Source organism: Anthonomus grandis, chromosome 16 (genome assembly GCF_022605725.1).
Source record: "Anthonomus grandis grandis chromosome 16, icAntGran1.3, whole genome shotgun sequence".
In the NCBI taxonomy this organism is placed as follows: Eukaryota; Metazoa; Arthropoda; class Insecta; order Coleoptera; family Curculionidae; genus Anthonomus; species Anthonomus grandis.
The window spans coordinates 9,098,806-9,120,523 of NC_065561.1; the positions used below are offsets into that span (position 1 = coordinate 9,098,806).

General features: G+C 32.1%; 1 protein-coding gene across 2 annotated transcripts in view; it reads left to right on the top strand.

Moving 5' to 3' along the window:
• Nucleotides 1-341: 341 nt before the first annotated feature.
• Nucleotides 342-21,718, top strand: part of LOC126745468 (cullin-3) — a 72,692-nt gene continuing 51,315 nt past the window's right edge. Inside the window, exons 1-2 of one of the 2 annotated variants that reach the window (XM_050453321.1) lie at nt 342-814; nt 18,630-18,827. In XM_050453321.1, the coding sequence (XP_050309278.1) occupies nt 749-814; nt 18,630-18,827 (264 nt within the window). In that variant the 5' untranslated portion in view covers nt 342-748. Of the gene's footprint in view, nt 815-18,362; nt 18,574-18,629; nt 18,828-21,718 lie in introns of those variants that run through there. The other variant, XM_050453322.1, reaches the window with a different exon arrangement.

Genomic DNA, 21,718 nt, shown 5'->3' on the forward strand with positions numbered 1-21,718 from the left:
TCAATGTTAAGATTTTTTGCAAAATTTGATTAATGAAAGTTAGTTTTTCGGCAGAAGTAAAACGAAAGCGTCTACAAACTAAAGAACTATAAAAAATGTCGATATTTTATATGACATATCAAATATATTATGATCTATGACATATCTTTTATATGACTCGAGGAGATGATTTTGCTTTCTCACCGCCATCTACATGTCGAGGCGTAGAAGCTTTTTCAGTGTTCCGTAATGCCCAACCTTTCAAAGCCCTGAATTATGACAATCCAAACCAGGTTGACCAATATAATAACCAAGAGACAAGTAGAGAGAATTGTCAAATTGCTAGTGACGTATGACGTAAAAACACAACAGAGTCAAATGTTTTTCACTTTTAAGGAAAAAATAATAAATAATTTTTCCGTGTATTTTGTCTAGTTTATAGTAAAACCATATTTCCTATGGTAAGTCACGTTCGTGATGAAGTTAATAATCTGGTAGTCAGTACAAATTTTACCATTTTTTATGTGAAAATTACGTGAAAGTTGAGCAAAGGGAAACGTCACTTCTGTCAGGAAAAATGTCCGTCAGTGTTAAAAAACAAGAGATTCATTAATGAACACTTACTAAGGATTTTTAGTCTTTTGTGCTCTAAAATGAATTGTTACAATAAGATTTTAATGTAAACTGGATGTTAGTGTAAATAATGATCAAGTAAAGATAAGTACTACTAATAATATTGGTGTTCAAAATACATAATAAAGTAGGAACTATGTCAACTATGAAGAGTGGAGCTTTAGCCAAAAAGGAAGGCAAAATGAGGATCAGAGCTTTTCCTGTAAGTATTTTTACTTTTATTTATCATATTTGCATGTTATTGATATAATTTATTGTTATAATGGTTCCAAGTGCTGGTATCAATATCAGTTTGTAGGCAGTGTCATATTTCCTTGGGTCAAGGTGTTGGTATACAAATTACTTATTTTACTTTTTAATAAGATAAACTACTTATGTATAGGAAACAGATGATAAGTTTGTTAGTATATTAAACGTTTAGTGTATAGAGCTCATATATCTATCTTTTGTTGATTACACATCTGTTGCAATATCATAAAACCTGAAATAGGCACTTAAATAATTTTTCTCTATTGAATGAAATAATGAGATCATTAAATAAATCAAAAAATGCTGAAAAATAGACCATGAAAATGTTGATCAACGTTAATGTTAATCAATCAATGTAGATTTAGTTATAAGCATTATTTCAAGGAGAGGGAGAATTTATAATTTATAAGTTCAACCTGTTTTATTCTGTATAAATATGTTGCAAGCTCATTGTAAAATTAGTCTTATCATAATATGCATAGGCTTTTTCAATATGTCTTATTTGACAATATGTCTAGTTGTACTGAAAAAACCAGTAATAATTAACAATCTCACAATTTCACTAATAATTTCATCTTGTTAGACTTATTGTGAAAATTAATCTGTACATAATTATTTTTGAATCTGTTGTATTATAATATGATGATCGTACATTCAGAATTGCAAATTGTCAAAAAAGAGCTGCAGAAAAAGTGCTGGAAATCAGAAGTAAAAAAAGTAAGGGCTCTCAATATCATCCAGAATATTGCAATTGAAGTTCCTAAAGTAGATAGTGAGCCACTTTATGCCACAAAAACCGCAGCAAAAGGGCTTAGCAGATTGGTAGTTAGCTTGTCAAATGAATGGTCTTAATAATTAATCATTAATCATTCATTTTTATTGCTGATTTGTTTAAATATTTTACCCTCAAAAGCAAGAATTTTTGAAATTTTTACAGGTTACCTTAACATTAATCTAAAAGATACAAATGATCCAATTCTACATGAGTATCTCGGCCTCCTAGGAAGATTTAGATACATACCATTCATCAAGAATAGTACAATACATTTGATAGAGAAACATGCATTGACCATTTTTTTATTAATAACAAAACTGAACATCTTTTTCCAGAATCATTCATTTTAGATACGTATATTACAGACCATTATCCTATAATGATTAATGTAACAAATCACATGCTAGACACAGAAACCTTTGAAACAGAAATCGAAATGGCAAACTTCTGTAATGATTACTACATAAATGTGGGAACAGAGTTAGAAAAATTAATTGTAGTGCCAGAAAAATCTTTTCAGTTGATAGATGGTTTGAGCTGCTCTATGTTTTTGAGTCCTGTGACAGAGGCAGAGGTTATTACCCTGATATCTATATTAAAAGCAAACAGTGCCCCAGGAAAAGATAAAATATCTGTAAAATTAATAAAACTGTTTCATTTATATCTGGTTGCTCCTTTGACATCAATCAATCAATATAAGCTTTATTATCATAAGAAATTTTGTTGACAAAGCTGTAAAAAAAAATTAACAAACCGTAATATAGTAAGAATACAATAAAACTAGATTTAGCATCAAATACCGATAAACAAATTTCAAACTCAAATTCACATATACATCAATAAAATATTAAAACTTTAACATTAAAACATGTTAAAAATGGACACAGTACATTTAAAATCTCTCTTTTGCACCAAGCAATCTTTTTACACTTTTTCAAAAGAGCTTTTTGTTATGAATCTCTTTGATACCTGCAGGAAGATGATTATGCAGCTTTTTACCATCGAAAATAAAATATTTTTTTATTGATGTACAGTTAGGTATCGGTAAAATTATATCTTTGGCCCTTCTAGTGCTATATTCATGTCTTTCTGTTACATTACTGTGGTTTATATATTTTTTAAGACAAACTGACTCCAAAATGAATAAAGAAGGCAAGATTTTGTGTGAAATAAAAAGTTGTTTGCATGAATACCCTCACTCCGATTTTGCAAATGTATTTGATAGCCCTTTTTTGTAACACTTTTGAAAAGTAGGTCACGACATGCACCCCAGAAACATAATCCATACCCTAGATTTGCAATTACCTCCTGGGACACCACCTTAAGAGCATAACAATTTGATGCTAGTTTATTGTTTAGTATCCTAATATGGCTTTCAAATTTTAATTTATTGTCTATGGCTATTCCCAAAAATTTATTTTCACTCAAATTATTTAAAGCACTTGTACCCAACTATACTTTACTTAAACTGCATTTAAAATTTATAATGCTGGTTTTGGCAATATTTAGAGTTAATTTATTACAGTCACCATTTTTTAACACAGATCATGCCACAGCACTGTTGCATCATCTGCAAATTGAGTAAATTTACCTGTGATCTTAAGTGAATTTGCCATGTCATTTATGTACAGTAAAAACAAGATGGGACCCAACACTGATCCCTGGGGGACAGTGTTAAGTAACTCAAGTCTGATGATGGCAAGAACACTTGCTGAAATGCATCACTCCTGAAATTAGAGGATAAGCATTTTATTTGTGGAGAAAAGACTTCCCCCACTAACTTTTCAATAAAAAATTTATATATTTTTTTAAACAATATTATATTGACTCCACTTCAGAATGGACTTTTTCCTCAATATATACATTTTTGTTAACAAAGCATGATATATGTACTGATATTCAAAATATAGCTTAACAAGATGAATGAAAATAATTAAACCTCAATAAAGTAGTAAAATATAAATTATAAAATATACAAAGTAGTGGTAAAACATATGGCTTAAGTTATAAAACCAATTATGAAATAATAAAACAGAATAAAATATCAAAATCTGGTAAAACTTAAAGTATAAAAAATAAAAGTTATTAAAACTAATAGGTATATCATAAACTATAAAACTAATTAAAAAACATATGTAAATAAAACTTTAGCCTCATTCACAACAATATCCTCAAGGATGTCCCAGTAGAACTCTTCCAAGTTATAAGGTTTGCTTAAAAGTGACTTCTTCATCAATCCTCTAAAAGTCCTTAATGAATTAGTTGCTTCTAAACCAATAGGCAAATGATTAAAAACCTTTCGACTTTCATATAACAATGACCTCTTTACCAAAGTACTGTTAGGAATTGGTAAGAGTAAATTAAATTTCTGATGAGTCACATGCAGTGGTGTTGGACCAGCCTGCTATGATTTTGAAAAATAAGGGATTTTTAATAAGATGTTTCCAAAATGAAGAAAGAAGTCAGCGTCAAGGTCTTCTGTTCCACAAAGTGGATTCTGCAGAATTCTCTTTAAGGAACATTTACAATTAATCTAACTGCCCTCTTTTGAGTAGTGGAGAGGATATTTAAAAGACCTTGATTAGGCACACTCCAGAACAGTATACCTTAATGGAGATGTGATTCAAATAAAGAAAAATATACAGTTCTAGCCAGTTGGTGACCCAATTCCTCCCTAACTTTCCTCACTGCAGAGCATCCCAAAGAGAGCCTCCAGAAAATTTCTTTTTTTAATTTCTCTTAAAGTTGATTTCAGTTCTACAAGATCAACAGGTAAGAAAAATAAATCCTAAATTTAATATTTAGAACTGGAATAGTGCCACCTAATTTGGAACTAATAATGAAACTATAATTACACCAATTTATAAATCAGTACCAACACCCAAAATACATAAATATCACCCTAGTCTTATGAGTAATGTCGTCAACATTTTTGAAAAAGCTTTAAAGGAGAGACTATTCAGATTCCTGAAAGACAAAGATATGCTGTCAAAAAATCAATATGCTTTTACTGAAGGCTCCAGCATGGTGGATGCTATACAACACCTAACATCAAATATCTAGAGCAACAGTTGTGCCTAGATGCTTAGTTTTACATAAAAAAGTTGCTCATAAGTTTGAGTCTCAATTACAAAGTGATTACTGGGTTTTTTTCTGGCCTTTTGCAGTCATGCACTGTGTTGAGCAGTCAGTGTTACTTGTTACTTGTTTTGTACCAAGAATAATCTATTGTTCACTCCTAGGTTATTCTAGAAACATGTAAGCAATCAATCAATCAATCAATCAATTTATTATTGCCAATATACAAAATAGTATTCACACAAGTCAAGAATTACAAAGTTAAAAAATAGGGTGACTGTTTATAAAAATTGATAAGAAAATTTTTCCTAAAACACTACATAAAACTCATTAAAACCAAAACACAATGATTGATATACATACTATGAATAATACACAATCACAATATGTCTTAAATAAAATGCAATATATAGGTAGGTACTCAATATCACAGATAGAATGTGAAGTTTAAAAACTCTTCAGTTGAATAGAAGGCATTAGAGACTAGAATTTGTTTTATTTTATTCTTAAAATGTTCCAAATCTAAATCCACATAGTCGATAGGAAGTTTGTTATATAACTTAACAGCTAGAAATCCCGGACCACTCTGACCCCTTCTTAAGCGTTGGTAAATTGGAACTAGCCTATTTGTGTTTCTAGTACCATAGTTGTGTATATCACCATGTACTTTATACCGATCCCTATTCCTGTGTACCCATAAAAGATTTTCCAATATATATAGGGAAGGTAGGGTAAGTATTCCCTTCATAGAGAAGACAGATCTACAATCCTCCCTGCAACCCAGCCTACCCAAAATTCTGATTGCCCTTCTTTGTAGTTAAATTAACCTTTTTGTTTGTGGGGCATGACCCCACACTAGAATAGCATATGTGGCTATGGGATGGAAGGTGCCAAAATAGGCTGTTCTTAAGCCAGATTCAGATAAACATAGGCGACGAAGGGCATATATAGATGTTTTTAGCCTTCCGGCAACAATATTAATGTGGGAATGCCAGTGAAGTAGAGGATCCAATAAAACTCTCAGAAACTTAATAGAAAAATCCTTTGATATGTCAGCTGGTCTCAGAGAAAAAATAACTTTGTTGGTCTTGTCTGCGTTGAGATGCAATCGGTTCATGTTAAACCATTCCTGAATTCCCCCCTGCAATACTCTCAATTTCCTCTCCATGGTCTCAAGAGTATCTTCGGCACATGCCACTGTTGTGTCATCAGCAAAAATGGTGAATTTACCAGATGGTTCAGTTAATGGTAGGTCATTTATATAGACCAAAAAGAGGATAGGCCCCAAACAGATCCTTGGGGAACACCTATGGTTATCCCACTTTTTGCTGATGACACCCCACCAACAATTAACATCTGATCTCTATTGGCCAGATAGGAAGCGAGAAGTTTAACACTGTTGGGACTTAGTCCATATTTAGAAAGTTTTTGCAGCAATATGTTATGGGGGAACACAGTCGAATTCATTTTGTGAAATTTTATTTCCATCGGTGGCGGTGCCGCCATCTAGGTTTGATTCTGTGGACTGTTGGCTTCCTGAACTTGTAGCGACATCACGCGGCGTCTTGGGACAACTCTCGGAAAAAGTGAAAGTGGCGACTCCGTGTGTGGCCACTTTCTGTGGCAATGTTAAAGAGTCAAATACTATTCCTAAACATATGTTTTTGAATGATGAAACTAGTGATGAGGGTGAAGATACAGCTAATTTATTTGCCAAATATCTGTCAAACATATATTTTGATAAAGCATTTCAAATACTTGAACATTACTCAAATGGTCAAATTTGTAGAGCTATCTTTAGTAGAGGTTTTTGACAAGATTCTTGGCTTACAGTGCAAGACTTCTGCGGGATCGGATGGCATAACCACCTTGCTCCTTTGTGAATGCATATGTACTCTGTTAAAGCCTCTTTGCACTTTATTCAATCTGTCTTTAAAGTTGGGAGTATTTACTTCTTTTTGGAAGAACTCTGGTAATACTGGCGATGTCAGTAATTATCGGGGAGTTTGTATACAGCCAACCTTGCCTAAACTTTTGGATGCACTTTTAACTAAGCATTTATCATGGCAATGTAAAAGCCTTATTATTAACAATCAACATGGTCTTCAAAAAGGTCGTTCCACTGTTACTAACTTAATATGTTATGAAGATTATCTGTTTAATGCTTTTGGTAAGGGTTCACAAGATGATGCTGTTTATACAGATTTTTCAAATTAATAATGCGCTTCTACTTCTGCGCAAAGCTCCAAGCTTTGGGTTTTGGATCAAATGTTATTTGTTGGCTAAGGGACTATTTACTGGATAGATCGCAATGTATAAGGCTTAATAACTTTTTATCTAGCAACTTTTCTGTGCCATCTGGCGTTCCTCAGAGGTCGCATGTGGGTCCGTTGCTTTTTACAATCTTTGTTAATGACATAGGATTATTTGTAAGAAATTGTGAATTTTTATTATTTGCTGACAATTTGAAATTATTTTTGTCTATTGATTCAAATGTTCAATGTCAGTGAATACAGGATGACTTGCATAATCTTTGTGGATGGTGCAACATTAATGCTTTAAATTCAAATGTTCCGAAGTGTTATTCAATTCAATATATTACAGTAATTAACCAATTTACAAAATAAATACAAGTATAAAAAATATTCAATAAAATAAGATTTTATATCGCAATACAGCACTTAAAGTATTAGTACTATCATTAGATATCTAGCATAAAAAACAGATAACAAGTAATCCAATAAAATCAAAGAAAATATAAGGACAACAATTGTTTAAAACATAGTAACTACATGGTCAAATAATCTAGTCTGTCTGAGCACTGTAGTAGGAGGAACATTTAAATTAAGCTGACACTGGAAAACTCAGGAGACTGCTTTACATTGTTAAGAATCTTGTATGTTGTGATGATATCACAGTTTTTACAATTCTCCAACTTTTGAATGTTCAGTAATCTATACATTTCATTGTAATTAATATTAATACAAGAAATATTAAGCTTGTAAGCAATGTATCTTATGAATTTATGTTGAACTTTTTCTAGACACATTATATATTTAGCATAGTAAGGTGACCTTACACATGAATTTGACTTAGGTTTACTGTAAACCAATGCAAAATACAGAAGTTTGAGATGGAATCAATACTGTTGAAATCATGAGTGTCTTAATAAAACCCTACATTTTGTAAGCCTTACCTGATACCTTCTCAATAAGTGAACCCTATAAATAAGTAAATTAAATACCTCTCAATAAGTAAATTAAATATTTTTGCATTTAGGACCATTCCATTATTCTTGCACCATAATTCAAATTTGTTAAGATCAGAACAAAGTTCATGATGTGCCAAGTTACTGTCTACAATTTTAAAAATCTTAACATCATCAGCAAAAAGTAACACATTACAATAATCAAAACAATGAACAATATCATTAATAAAAAGGTTAAATAAATTCAATAACTTTTGGAAGGATTCACAATCTTACATTATCTGATTATACTATAGGTTCCACTATTTTAGGGTAGCGGAAGTTAAGGATCTCGGAATAATTTTTGATTTTAAGTTAACATTTGTGTCTCATACTAAAAAGTTAGTTTATAAAGCATATAGAAATCTAGGATTTATAACTATGCAGTGAAGACTTCTCATGCTCTGTCTGTATAAAGTTCTGTACTGTTCATTAGTCAGTTCGAGTTTGGAGTATGCTAGTTCTGCATGGTCTCCATTTTATAAATCGCATATTGAAAATATTGACAAAGTCCAAAATAAATTCTTAAGAAATTGTTTTTTTTACTTAAGGTTCCATTTGTTAATGGTCATACTGATTACAAATCAGTCATGTCAGTTCTCTCTTTGGACCCACTTGAGTTAGGGAGTAATAATTCAGACTTGTGTTTTATTTTTAAATTAATACCTGGTATGACTGATTGTGATTATCTTTTAAATGGGCTGAATTTTTGGGCGAAAAATTGACTAGACTTAAAAGACTCTTCTATGTAGATTTTAATAGTAGTTGAAGAATGCATCGTTTTTTTGATAGGTATAGTCTTGACGTGCACATTTCTTTTAGCAGTTTTAGGAGTTCTCTCAAATTCATTAGTGATTTATGACTTTAAGATGTTTCTTTAAATTAATTTGTAACATTGTTTTATATCTTACTATTATCTAGCTTAAGTTGGATTATTATTAGTGTCTTTTGTATTATTTTATTTTGGTAAAATTGGTGGATACCGTTAATAACTAAATAAATAAAGACAATTTGTTTTTTATTTTAATTGTTAAAAATTTGTTGTGCAGATAGTCAATATCAATAGCTGTAGAAAGTAGTTTCGTAGTAGTTCGAAAATCGAATGAATTTCAAGTTCATTTTCCTTAATTGCTTTTATTAATTTCTGGACTATGCCCACGTTTACTAACGCTGCAGAATACGCAGATATTACCTTTATCTATGGATATTATAATGGCAATCTCACGGAATCTCGTCGACGGCGTCAAATGTCCGCGTCTTCGCTAAGACCTATCGAACTATCTTTGAAACTGGATCCGTAAAATCTAGAAGAGTTGACGCTGCCGCTCCTCACGTATATAAAGCAGCAGATGAGGAAGGAATGCTAAAACATTTCGAAGACGATTCAACCACATCGACTACTATCATAGCGAGGGAAGTAGAAGCATCACAATGGAAAGTTTCATCCACATTACACCAAATGGGAAGCCATCCTTATCATTTTACGCCTATTCAAGGATTAGAAGAAGGGGACCCAGCAAGAAGCGTAGAATTCTGCAGATTTATGATAAATTCCGATGCTGCCAATAGAATTTCTTTAACTGTCATTTTGTGGATGGACGAATCAAAGTTTAGTCATGAGGGAATTAAAAATTTTCGTAACCTGCATTATTGGGGCGAAGAAAACCCCCGTTTCGACAAGTAAAACTATTTTTCAAAGAAAGTTTTTTGTAAATGTCATCCAGACATTTATTCGCTATGAGGACTTATTGGCTGCCTTAATAAGCTCTGACTTAATCCCCCTTTATTATACCATATGGGGTGGAATGAAAGCACTGGTTTATGCAACCCCAGTAAATACCCATGAAGATCTTATCCAAAAAATAACCATCGCTGTCCAGGAGATCCTAAATAAAATAACAACCAGAACAAAAAAGACGGAAATGCGGATGCTGCCGAGCTTGCATCTGCAGTAGGGGCTCTCATTTTGAATAAGATTTGTGAAATGTAAATTTACTTTTTTACTATTCATAATACATTTTCAAAACGGTGTCAAGCAGTTTTGGAAGAATTTCTAGGCTGTGAGCTAGCTTACACCGACTTCTCCAAGGTATTCGACAAGGTCGATCATACTATACTGCTCAGGAAGCTGGAACATTTTGGTTTTTCGAATCTTATGGTTGCTTGGTTTAGGGACTTTTTGTCAGGCAGGACTCAACAGATGAAAATCAGAAATGCCAGATCAAGTGGTGTGAGTGTAACCTCTGGAGTTCCCCAAGGGGGCCATTGTTCTCTCTCATTGTTCATAGTAAAGACTATTTATCATCAATATTGCGGAGGGTTGTTGGGTGGGGTCAGAAATAAAACAGAAACCTATTTACCTAAATGTCGACGTTTCGACTTATATTAAGTCATCCTCAGGACACTAAGTCTAGGTTTCTTAAGTTATAATTAAAACACATTTATAATAGGAGTGTAGAATTATTTTTAACATGGGTTAAATTATAGGTGTTATTGTGGGCAAACTAGAATCAACAATAACACCTATAATTTAACCCATGTTAAAAATAATTCTACGCTCCTATTATAAATGTGTTTTAATTATAACTTAAGAAACCTAGTTTTAAGAGGCCAATTAAAAGTTTAATCTTATTTCAGTGTTCAAAAATCTATTAGTGTCATCGGGTAATCTTATTATTATTATTACTATTTTTTTGTTATTTCCATAACCTGGTTATTATAATATGGATTAGTGAATTGCTATTGATTGATGTCGGTTGATCTTAATTAATAGTAAATGATTTGATATATTTTTATTTATTGTTAATTTTATTCAAATATTGGGCTAATATGGATTGTTATTCGTTATTGTCTTAATAGTTTATATTACTTGTTGGAATGTAGCAACATATTGACTGTATTATTTTTGTTATGGAGTGTTAAATTGGGTGGTAGGCTAAAATATTATTTTGTATTTGAATTTCTAATGGGATGGCAATCATTTGTTTTGTAATGGATTGATCCCGTAAATAAAGAATAAAGATTATTAATAAGCTAATTAGAAGACATAGGTTTAAAGTTAATCTTAAAAACTCTACCACATTTCAAAGAGATGAAAATAAGCAAACTTTTGTTGCAATACCATACGATCCTATCTTGACGAGAGGCTTTGATACGGTTTTCAAAGACTTAGGTCTAAGAATGGTCTATTAAAGTTCGGCCAAGTTACGAAATCTTTTAGGAAACCCAAAAGATAAGACCAATGAAAAGTCTGGGATCCAGGAGATTAATTGCAACGTTAAGTCAAGTGCGGCTGAACATGTTTTAAATACTGGTCACTTTGTAAGGATAGACAACTTAAAATTACTTAAACCAGTTAATAACAATAGAAAATTAGATGCATATGAAAGTATAGCAATATTCAAAAATCAAAAAAACATTTTTAACAGGTTGAATAGAAGTCCATATTTTGTAGGAGAATGTGTATATAAAGATTACAAATAGGGGAAGTCTTTATCTCCAAGAAAAATGCATGTAGGTCACATAGGTAAATGCATTATGCATTTCGGCTGTGTAAACAGCCATCATCAGATACAGAACATTACAAAAAACATATACGTTGACGTATATGTGTGTAAAGTGTCTAAGTGACCTACATGCATTTTTCTTGGAGATAAAGACTTCCCCTATTTATAATCTTTATTCTTAACAGAAATAAAGGTCCAATCCCTTATAGTCAATTATATAGTTTATTTTTGACTAGTCTAGTGTTCTGGTAATCAAAATATTATTAGTATCCTGTAAACAATTTCTTTTCATTAAGAAACAAGTTTTTAAATGACCTGCTAAAATTAATGGGAGTGGGATTTCTGGCATTTCCACAAGCATTTCTAATTCATCAAAATAATTTTCAAGGTAATCTGGATTTAGGTTTCTTGTTAATAGAATTGAGGAAATTATTTAACATAAATAAATCTTAAAGTTTTGGTCACATATGTTTTTTTATTTTTCTTATAGCTTTTAAATTCCACTACCCAAAAATTCCACCTGTTATTTTTTTGGTTCAGTCTAAATTCCTTAATATGATTTCAATGTGCTTGGGTTTAAAATATAAAATAATCAAGACATTTACAAAATCAAATAATATATAAACTTTGTCCTTGGCACACCCAGTCAACAGCAAAATTTGACTGACATAATGCTACCCTATAACGATATCCGTTGGCGAGACCCTTAGACTTAGGAATATCGAATTTTCGACAATCGTGCGACAAACGTCAGGGGGTGATTCTGCATGGAAAAATATTGACAGTTTGCTTTGTAGAGTTGATTTTTTTTACAAATTAACGATTTATTTATTGCCCTGAAACCGGTTGAATTATGTTATTGAAATTTATCGTTCAGTTTGTTGTAAAAAAATGTCCCTTGCCTTTTTTTCATTTGAGGCGCCTTTTTTACGCAAAAAAAAGATCTTAACGTGTATTTTTCATTTCTTTAACACATTATCAAGAACTACTTAATACAATAACATTAAACCAGAACAATATTTGATTTTATGTACAATTTAAATAGGCGCAAAGCTACAACAAATGTTCCAAATATCCTTCCTCATCCGCGTCAAGATTCAACACTTCGCCTCATTGATTATCGTATTCGCTTAAATATTCCTGGTGTATTTCTTATTGCCTCACAGCGGGCTATAATTCGATTTGCCAGGTCATCATCTTTTTTGATGAGAGTGCAATGAACTTAAGAAAGCCCCAAATGCAAAAAATTTTCAGGACCTAAATCCGGAGATCAAGCAGTCCAATGCTCTGTTCTAAGTTATTACGTATGTGGAATACATGTTGGATTTTTAGAATATCTCTTTATTATTTCTTCTGTTACCTGCAAAAGGCTGAAGTACATAAACGAAAGCGCGAATGAACGCCGCAAAAGACACAGCTCCGCCTGCCCATTGTCGGAAAGGCCGTAGCCAAGCGGACATTTTCACTACACACATTCTTCTAAACGACAGGTCATACGATAATTGCTGATGGAAACCCAACGTGTGAGTTGTTTAAGGACCGATACTCTTTTTCCGTCTTTCTTTTCGTTGTAAAACAATACGAAAAATGCATACGTACATAGAGTATCTGATGTACTTACTGTCACATTGGGAGTGCCGCAAGGTAGTGTTTTGGGCCCGTTATTATATACCCTTTATACATCACAAATCACTAAAAATTTATCACACTGCAAACACCATTGTTATGCAGATGACACGCAGTTTTACTTTTCGTTCAAAAATTCTGAGGTAGTTAATGCTAATTAATGTATTAATGAAGATTTAAATATGCTATATCTTGAGGCCCAAAAGCTGCTCTTAAAAATTAACCCTTCTAAATCAATTGCCATTCTTTTCAGTAGTGATAATCACCGAGCATATATCTTGGAAAATTTAAATTTGCGTTTAAACAATAATACTATATCGTTTAAAACATTTGCCAAAAATTTAGGATATTTAGATAATAAACTAAGATTTAAAGAATATGTCACTTTTAAGTTAAGAAATGGATATTCTGCACACAGGTCTATATTTTCTCTCAGGCATTCTTTAAGCCCTAAAATTAAAAAAACTGCTATGTGATTTGTTGGTTTTATCACCATTAAACTTTTGTGACACCATCTATGGCCCCTGTCTAGATTATTTTGATGCGGCCAGAATTCAGAAGCTTCAAAACTGTTGTCCTATTTATGGTCTAAGGAGGAGATACTGTTAACTGGAGTAAATTGGTTGAGTATGCACTGCCGACGAGACTTACATACAGTGTGTTTTTTTTTTATAAAATTCCTAAATTTAAAACACTTTCATATTTATTTAAAAAAGTCAAATTTCGTACGGATGGGCATAATCTTAAAATTAGACGGAAGAATCTTGTAACTATTCCGCCACACAATAAAGAATTATTTAAAAGGTCTTTTTCATATTCGATTGCTCATTATATAAATAAATTTAATATTGGCCACTTTGCTTCCTCCGAATTAATTTTTAAGCTTAGAATGAAGCAGCACCTTCTAAGTCAAATACAGCGCTGATGTCGGATTCGGTATTTTTTTTTTCTTGTTGAATGATCTCCAACACCAACCTGAATGAATTATTTGAGTCTTGTTATAGAGTAGTAAGTGTGGGAGAGATCCTTTCTCTATTCTTCTGCTATTGATGTTTTTTTCTTTTGCTTCAAGCTCTTCTTTACAACTTAATCTTGATTATGTGATTTAATTTATTATTAAGTGTATGTAATCTGTAGTATTTACTAGGCAATACCTAGGCTACAACAGAATTCAGGCACTATTGTATTAAATGGTCCTGCAAGTCTGAATTAATGGCCTGTTAGTTACCATATAACTTATTAGTTTTAGCCCTCATGTATGACATATAATTTATAATGTATTATTTTGGTGACTAATAAACGTATTATTATTATACTACCCTTCTTGCAACATAGTCGGTCTTTAACTTGAACGTTTGATAGAATCGTCCGTAAAATATCGTATCCGTGCAAAAACCTCAGTTTAATTATTAAAGTCTGGACTGCCTGTTAACTGAACATATTTCTTCAATCATCTAAAAGTACTCAGGATGCAATTTACAGCTTCCTCAAGAGTGTTTACTTTGGTGTGAACCAGGGTAATGTGTTGGTAGAGGTCTTCTGTGATCTGTCAAAGGCATTTGATTGCGTGGATCGCGGAATTCTACTGTCTAAGCTGGAAAGATATGGGTTTCATGGAGTGGCCCACTCATAAATCCTACCTTGAAGGTCAAAGCCAATCAGTTGTCTCGATGACTCAGATGGGAGATCATCAGCCGTTAACATCAATTGTGGAGTTGTCTCAGGGCTTTGTTCTTGGGCCAATATTGTTCATAATTTATATAAATGACCTTGTCAAACTGAATATCTCTGGAGAATTCACCCTATTGGCAGACGACACATCTATCCTGTGGAAAGTGAAAGAAATTGTAAGCCTTCTTATATAGAACTTATAGCTAATGATCTTAAGACCATTAAGGACTGGTTCATATCTAACCGTCTTTGTCTGAACCTGAGTAAAACTCACATCATTGGGTTTAAATGTGACGTAAATAGTCTTCTCTTAGATAGATGGTCATGCATTACCAGAAACTACACCATCAAAGTTTTTGGGTGTACTAATTGACCAGGAATTACGCTTTAAAAATCATATATTATGATTAGGAAGAAAGCTCTTATCAGGATGTTTTGCTGTTCAAGTGATGAGGGAAGAATTGGATCAACAACCAGCCCGGACAGTTTACTTCTCATTATTTGAGTTTCACCTTAGGTATGGTATACCATTCTGGGGTGTTGCTGATCAAGGCTTACTAAATTAGTTTTTGTTTTTCAAAAAAAAGCAGTCAAATTCACTTTCTTCCTTTACCATTTCCTAAATCTTCTCTGGTAAAAAAGTCTCTGATTTACGAGGGTTGAAAAATGTTTTAATCATTTTATTTATTTATTTAATCAATATGGAATCAACCCCATTACAAAAAATATATATATTTCTGAAAAAGAAATAAAAGCTAGACTACCTAACCACTAATTACTAAATAACAATAATTATCAGACTTAATCTTAAAACCAAGGATAATTAAACTGTTTTACAAGTAGTAATAATAATCTTTTAAAATCTGAACAATTAACAATTAGCTAAGAAAAAACAAAATATATTATTATCAATGACAATTATTAAATGTACTATTTAAAATATATATTGTTCAAATTATTAATCATGGAGCAGAATTATTTCAAAAACCAAAATCCCAAAACCTACAAACTCTTAATGAGACTCCTAAAATGCAATAAGAAAATAAATTAAATCATAAAAAAAAAATTGGCAAATAACAAAAAATTACTATTTTCAAAGCAAACCAAAATATCATTAATGAAAATATTGAACATCAGGGGAGAACAATGACCACCCTGTGAAACCCCAGAGGTCACACTGATAAGGTGTGACCTAGCATCACCAATTTGTGCCTGCTGAAATCTGTCAGAAAGAAAACTCGCAAATCAGGCCACCAAACAATCTGAAAAGCCAAAAAGTCTCAATTTTTCTAGTAATAAGCTATCGTTGACACTGTTAAATGCCTTGGAAAAGTCTGTATATATTACATCCACTTGTTCACCCCTCTCCAAAGCATTTAACAGATCACCCTAATACAACAATAAGTTTGTAATAGCGGACTTGCCACGACTATAACCATGCTGTGCACTTAACAGAAATTCTTTGCAATAAAAATTAATTTGGTCATAAATAAGACTGTCCAGAAGTTTTGGAATGGCAGACTGTACACATACACTTCTGTAAATAATCATTTCATTAGCAGCACCTTATTAAAATATAGGCGTAATAAAACTGAGTTTTCACTGGGATGGAAAGACTCAAGTCTAATGACCTACTGAATGAAATAAAGAGGGGATAAGGGAGGGGATATACACATTTTCTCAAAAAATAATTGGGTATACCATCAGGGACAGTACTAAGTTTAAGGGGTAATCGAACGATCTTATCAATAATTAATCCAACAGATAATTTAGGATTTGTAATAGTCATGTTTACACCAGCCTGCCGAGAAGGTAAGACATTATTATCTCCATTATAGACAGTAGAAAAACTTGGCAAACCCATTTGCAATTTGTTCACAACCTGCAAACTGCCCATTATTATAGGTCATCAAATCAGGAAGCCTATTTATTGCTCTCCTGTTATTAAACCTATACCAAAAACTTTTGAGGTTTGTATGAAGTAACTGGTCCAAATTTGAAATAAAGTTCTGGTAACAAGTCTCCGTTAGAGTTTTGCACCTAGCTCTAAGATCTGAAAAGATTTTGTAGTCTGCAACAGTATGACTAGACTGATATTTTTTATGTGAAATTTTCTTTTGATGGTCCCAATTAACTCCACACAAATAACTATTAACACACAAATAATTTGCATGCCTAAAGTCATAAAAGAACTGTACAAAATTTAGAGTTTTTTCTTTATCATTGTTAAATGTTAATTCAAAATGATAAGGCTTATGATAGACAGATTTATCAAAAACACAATCAACTGCTTCACTCACCACTAGATCATTCCTATTTGTAAAAGTATGATCAAGAAAAGTATTTCTATAATTTAGCACAAAATTCCTTCGAAAAAAGTTAAGGTAAGAATAAAACTTCCCAAGTATTAATCCACTTGAGTTAGGTGGGTGATCTAACAACAGTTCCAAAATGATAATTTTCCCAAAGAGCATCCAGAACATTAAAATCACTAAAAATAATAAAAAGTGAGTCTAAAAATTATTGCCTGAGAATATCAACTAACTGACAATGCCCTCCATAAGAATCCATATTGGACCCAGGTGGGATATACACCCCTCCAATTACAAAACTATTGCCGCCCACATTACAAGCTAAAAACAATTGCTCAACTGAATCCTACTGTTTTTTGGTATTTATATAGTCTCTAAGGTAAATTAATACACCTCCACCTCTGCGTTTATTGCTTGTAAGAGACGATCTATCACAGCGAAACAGATTGAAAGATTTCACAGCCAATTCAGCATCCGAAAAATCATCAGAGAGCCAACTATCAACAAATATTAAGATATCATAGTTATAACATATCATATTATTATGTAATTCCTGAAGTTTAGAACGTAAGCCATCTACATTAAAACAAAAAACTTGTAATGGCTACTTCAAGTTTTTTCTATGATTCTGAGCATGCATGTTAGTTGTGATATAAGGCATATTGTTTCTGTATCTGATTGTTAAGTTTTCTTCGCCATCACTTTTGCGCTTGTCATGCGCGCATCAAAAACCTTAGTCAATCAATTTGAGAACAACTTTTTCTCTTACAACTTTTCACTGTCAATTTAAAAAAACTGCTTTTAAATAGGGCTTATTACAGTGTGGATGAATTCTAGCAGGATGAGCTCTAATATTTAAACGCTGATTGCTGGTTAGTGTATGAATTAATTTAGGTATGTTTTGTATAGTAAATTTTAATCTATTTTATAATGTATTTATGTATGTGGTTTTAATATTTATGTGTGTAGTACTTAGGTTTTGATTATACTATGCTTTGTCAACAAAATTTATATTTTATGACAATAAACCACATTTTGAATTTGAATTTTTAATATAGGCCTCTTCTGATGTATTTATTTTTATTTAAAAAAAAACTAATAATATGACATGACTAGAAAAAAATCACGCAATTTTTAGACCTCCTGTATGATTGTATTTTAGTAAGAAAAATAAGATAAACGAATTATAATATTGCCTATTCATGATTCAGGTAAGTTTTTGGATAGGTACAAAACTATTCTTATTAATTCACCTTGCACTTTTGATGTATGTCATTATATTAAACATCACTGTCATTATTTCGACTAAAAACAGATCAAAAAAAATTATTGTTTGTCATTTTACATTTATTTAGTTTTTTACTCTTCCCTACAAAAAACTTACGAAAAAAAAACAAGATATTTTAAAGTGGTGTCCAATGTTTTATGTATAAATAAGTTTTTACAATGAGCGGTCACTCAGATTATGCAACAAAATGGGACCCACCAGGTGATAATGTATAATCATTACCATTGATTCAAATTAGAATTTCTACTGAATCAATAAATTTCAGATGACTATGGATGAGAAGTATGTGGAAAGCATATGGGCTCTGTTAAAAAATGCCATACAAGAAATACAAAAGAAAAATAATTCAGGCCTTAGCTTTGAAGAGCTATACCGCAATGCATACACCATGGTACTACATAAACATGGTGAAAGGCTATACACAGGACTCAAAGAAGTTGTTACTCATCATTTAGAATTTAAGGTAAGCCTTACCAATACTAACTTCCTTATTAGAATACTTACTAGAAATACATTGTTTCAAAAAATCTTCAATAAAATTTCATCATATTTTTTTTTTAAGTATAGGGACTTTTGTGGATATATTCCTTTTAATTTCATCTTTTAGCTATTCCCAAAACTTCTATCCTTTAAATCTCTTATTATTGCTATTTTTTGTCTGGTGGGTGAACTCTCATTCCCAGAATAAATCATTCTCAAAAATTTTTTTTTTTAATAATAACTTTATGGTCATTTTAAAATAGTATGAATAAGATGTAATAATTCTAGTTATTTTTTATGTAGCCAAAAACATACATTTTGCAAATTATAGGTCGTGGTTCACGGGAAACTGCATTGATGGATTTTTGGAAAAATATTGAAAATTCATCAATATAAAATGGTTATTGGGGGACACACAATTAAAATATTTTGATAATTTTCCATAATCAATCTAAATACTTGTAGAAAATGGCAAATACAAAAGATACAAAATTCACATAAGAACAAATATTATAATCTAACCTGCATCCTTCTCCAACACATGCGTAATATTGCTTTTAATTTTGCTGGGTGAGCCTTCAACATCAATTCAGAAGACATAATGATCAACCCAATGGACTGTGCATTCAATAATTTGTTTCATGCTACCCAACTTCAAATGTTTCTTCTCATTATATGAACTGCCACACTAAGAGTCACCTGCTCCAAGAGAGCTGGGCAGTCAATTAAACCATTAATCTTGTAGATGAAACTTTGCTTCTCTGAGATAAAGACTGTAACATATTTAGATGTTGTTGATGACCAAATTTAAAATTGCAAATGTTTATGAATTTTCTCTGAAGTTGTTCTAACGTATTAATGTGTAAAACATAGAATGGAGACCAAAGCACAGATGCATATTCTAATTGAGATCTTACCCAAAAGCAGTGTAAACTTATAAAGATAAAAGTGAAAAATCACCTGTTAACCTGAGAGAGGATTTTATTATTAAATTTAAGAATGATTTTTGATGAGGAATTTAAACAAGTGTTTTGTAATGCTAAAATTGTTTATTAGTTTATTTATTCATCTATTAGTGTTAATAAGCAAAGCCCTCTTACAAAAGTCAAGAAATTCAAAATGAAATGCAAACACATATATCTAAAAAAATACAATTAAACGTATGACTTAAAATTAAATATGTCTATAGTTACTCAAAACTCACAATGCAAAATTAAAAATATCACACAACACAAGACATAAAGTAATTAGCTCACAGGAGGTTAGCAAAGATGGACCGAAGGTACCCCTCAAAAAAAAGCAAGAATTTTTAATTAGGTACTCATTAAACTTAGTCTTCAAATGCTTCCGATATCGCGGTACCAAGGAGCCCTTGTTCCTGGTATAGTGTGAGTGATTATCAGCATGGGTTATAAATTTTTCAAGATTCTTCCTAACAAATAGGAGGCATAAGAGAATATATATAGGCAAAAGGCAGTTTAATTCTCAGTTTTCTGAAATGTAAAGTGCAGCACTCTCTATAGTTCAGATTAGTAATCACTCTTATACATCTGCATTGAAAGGCAAATATTTTAAACATATGAGCAAAGTGACCCCAATTAAAAAACAGTACATCATTACAGAATGGAAGTATCCAAAATATGCATTTCCGAACGTGCAAGCCGAAACTGAGGTGGGCAAATTTTCTTATTAATTATTTGATAATTTAGATTAGAGTACACCAACATGGGACTAAGAGGTCAATCCCGAATCCAAAGTAATACCAAGAAAAGTTACAACTTCATCAATAGAGACTGTTGACCATGACTACGATTTCTAAGCGAAAAAATTATCTTTTTGGTTTTGTTCTGATTTAAGCTTAATCAATCCGATACCGCCGACTCCTACAGGTCACTACTGCATGAGTGATAAGCTGTAATGTTCAGGCTGGATAAGCTATCAGCAAACAAGGATGTTATGCCATCAGCATAAAGAAAAAATACAGACCCAGGATGATAGCTGGGAAGATCATTGACATTCACTAGAAAGAGAATGGGCTCAAGAACAAAGACCTTGTGATGATGCCACAAAAACCACCATGTGATGTCAGTAAACTTTGGACTTACCACTCCAAAAATGAACATATTTGCTTGTTAAGTAGGATTGGAGCAAGTTAATACTTGTCAAATTTATAATGAAAGTGCTTTTGACTTAGTGTACCATGCTCAATACAATCGAAAGATCGTAAAATGTTGCCGCAGAGTGGAAACTGCACTCAAAACCTTCCAGAATCTTGTCAGACAGGTTCCTGACCGCTGTATAGTGTTGTTGTCTAAAGCCATGTTGCCATAACATTTTGCTCAAAGTAATATTCTTTTTGAGTTTTCAGTAAGGTCTCAAAGATTTCTACTAAAAATTGCGATAAAAGACATAGGCCGAAAGTCCTCGGGATCCATCTTAGATCCTTTTTTATGTATCTGTCTGACTTTTGCAACTTCGAACTAAACAATCAATTCAAACCAAACAACTAAGACAATCGGGGAAAATGCTCTTTGTGATACATGGAGTGAATGGATAAGCGTCCATTTTGTTAAGCGAATAATAATCAAGTTTTTTATGGTTTAAATGAGCCAAGTGTTGAAATCAAATGGGTCCATTCTTAGACTATTGTTCATAGAATTAATCACTTGACGCACCTGAGTACAAGTCACTGCACAAAAACTAAATCCAGAACCACAATTACAAGTCAAAGGACTTTTAGAACGCGGAGGCAGCATTCGTTTCAAGGTCGGAGCATTAACAAATGTCTCATTATTATGACAAGCATTTATTTGACTTGTTGGCGTCTCTTCCACATTATTATTAAAAGCTTTAATGACTTTCCACATAGCCTTG